This window comes from Octopus bimaculoides, chromosome 1 (assembly GCF_001194135.2).
Source record: "Octopus bimaculoides isolate UCB-OBI-ISO-001 chromosome 1, ASM119413v2, whole genome shotgun sequence".
Lineage (NCBI taxonomy): Eukaryota > Metazoa > Mollusca > Cephalopoda > Octopoda > Octopodidae > Octopus > Octopus bimaculoides.
This window is the reverse complement of record NC_068981.1, coordinates 90,486,052-90,488,071: the sequence shown is the minus strand read 5'-3', so window position 1 is coordinate 90,488,071 and position 2,020 is coordinate 90,486,052. Positions and strand designations below refer to the sequence as shown.

The 2,020-nt window shown below is 35.3% G+C and overlaps 1 protein-coding gene across 1 annotated transcript in view; it reads right to left on the bottom strand.

Moving 5' to 3' along the window:
* The window catches only part of LOC106874231 (thioredoxin domain-containing protein 16), a 32,113-nt gene extending 31,030 nt beyond the window's left edge, over positions 1–1,083 (bottom strand). The window contains exons 1-2 of the mRNA XM_052968211.1: positions 963–1,083; positions 91–181 (exon numbers count right to left, since the gene is read on the bottom strand). Of these exons, the coding sequence (XP_052824171.1) occupies positions 91–181; positions 963–1,083 (212 nt within the window). The remainder of the gene's footprint in view (positions 1–90; positions 182–962) is intronic.
* Between the last annotated feature and the right edge of the window lie 937 nt (positions 1,084–2,020).

Here is a 2,020-nt window from a genome sequence, read left to right as displayed (position 1 = left end):
TATATATATATATATATATATATATATATATATATATATATGTATCAATAATTGAAAATATATCAACTTCTATGATAGCCCTATACTTACTTCAGATCACTGACTACTTGTATATTGTTTGTCAAGATAAATTCTTCTGTACCATTATTTTGATATGCAGCTTCCAAAAATGTTCTTTGTTCTATGAAAGAGAGATGATAATAATCATGATCACTATTTTATTTATGAAATTTTAGTCTGTTTGAATTACCATGAAATACCTTTTCGAATTACCATGGAAACCAGAAAAATGAAGCAGTTGCTGATCCTCTACTGAACCTCTACCAAGGCATTCCAACTGTGACAATCTCATCTTTTTAGAGTTATGTAGGGCTATATTGTGTCTTCATGAAGATGCAATGGCTCAGTGGTTAGAGTATCAAGCTTACAGCCATGAGGTTGTGAGTTCAATTCCTGGATTGAGCTATGTCATATTCTTGAACAAAACACTTTATTTCACATTGTTCCAGTTCATTCAGTGATGTCACAGGTGCTAAGCTGTAATCAGCCTTTGCTTTCCCCTCGGACAACATCAGTGGTGTGGAGAGGGGCAGATGGTATGCATGGGTGACTGCTGGTCTCCCATAAAGAACCTTGCTCAGACTTGTGCCTCAGAAGGTAACTTTCTAGGTGCAATTCTATGGTCATTCATGTCTTTTTAACTCCTTACTCCTAGGACTATATTATATAATGTATGTCCTTTCCTTAATAAAAACAATGGGACACTGTTTATGAGTATGAAGCTATATTATATTTTTAGCAGCAGCATTGATAAGAAGTTTGTTTCTTAGTCATGTGGTTTCAGGTTCAGTCCCACTATGTGAATCCCTGGGTAAGAATCTTCTACTAAGTGGTTTCAAGCAACATTAAGAATACAAAAGAAATGAATAAACTAAGCAATAAAAACAAGAGAATTAACTGACCAATTGAATCCGGATATAAGAAATATCCCAAAACAACATTTTTTAGGGACTGACATCTTACAATAATGTTGATACGTTCATCTCTGGTACTGATTTTATGCAATTTCTGTTTCAGTAGCATCCTGTCAAAATAAAATTATATATTTTATTATTTATTATATATATATCATTGTTTAATTGTTAAATGAATACATGATATCATAATATTATTAGAACAGACAGTTTCATGGAAAGAAAGTGTGGTGTCTTTTATCTATTATTTTTATTTGTTTTTGTCACTAGACTGTGGCCATCTGGAGCACCACCTTGAAAGGTTTTGTTGACCATATCGATACCAGTATTTATTTTTTGAAGGCTGTTACTCATTCTATCAATTTATTTTGGTGAACTGCTAAGTTACAGGGATGTAAACACACTAACACTGATGGTGAAACAGTGGTGGACAAATACACACACACACACACACACACAGATACATACATATATTTTTGATGGGTTTCTTTCAGTTTCCATCTACCAAATCCAATTACAAGGTTTTGGTTGATCAAAGGCTATTGTAGAAGAACCTTGCCTAAGGTGTCAAAGTTGGACTGAACCCAGGACCATGTGGTTGGGAAGCAAACTTATTACTACACAGCCACACTCACCTATGTCCATTAAGAAAATAAGAGCTGGTTATCAAATAAATGTAGGTGCTTTAGAACATGGTGTGGGGGGTGCACACATTTGTGTGTGTGGGTATCATCGTCTAATGTCCCTCTCCATGTTTGTATGTGTTGGATTGTTCAAAAAAGTCTAATGTGTTGGAGGGCCATGTGATGCTCCAATTTCTGTTTAAGCATGGTTTCTACAGCTTGACTCTCTTCGTAGTGTCAGCTTGCCACCCATTTTACAGAGTGTACTGAGTGCTTTTTTTCTATGGCACCATTACTTGTGTGTTTGCCTTGCAACTTGCAAGATTAAAGGGCTTTAATAAGACTCCTATAATAAGAGAGAGGGTATGATTATATGTGTGTGTGTGTGTGTGTGTGTGTGTGTGTGTGTGTGTGTGTGTGTGT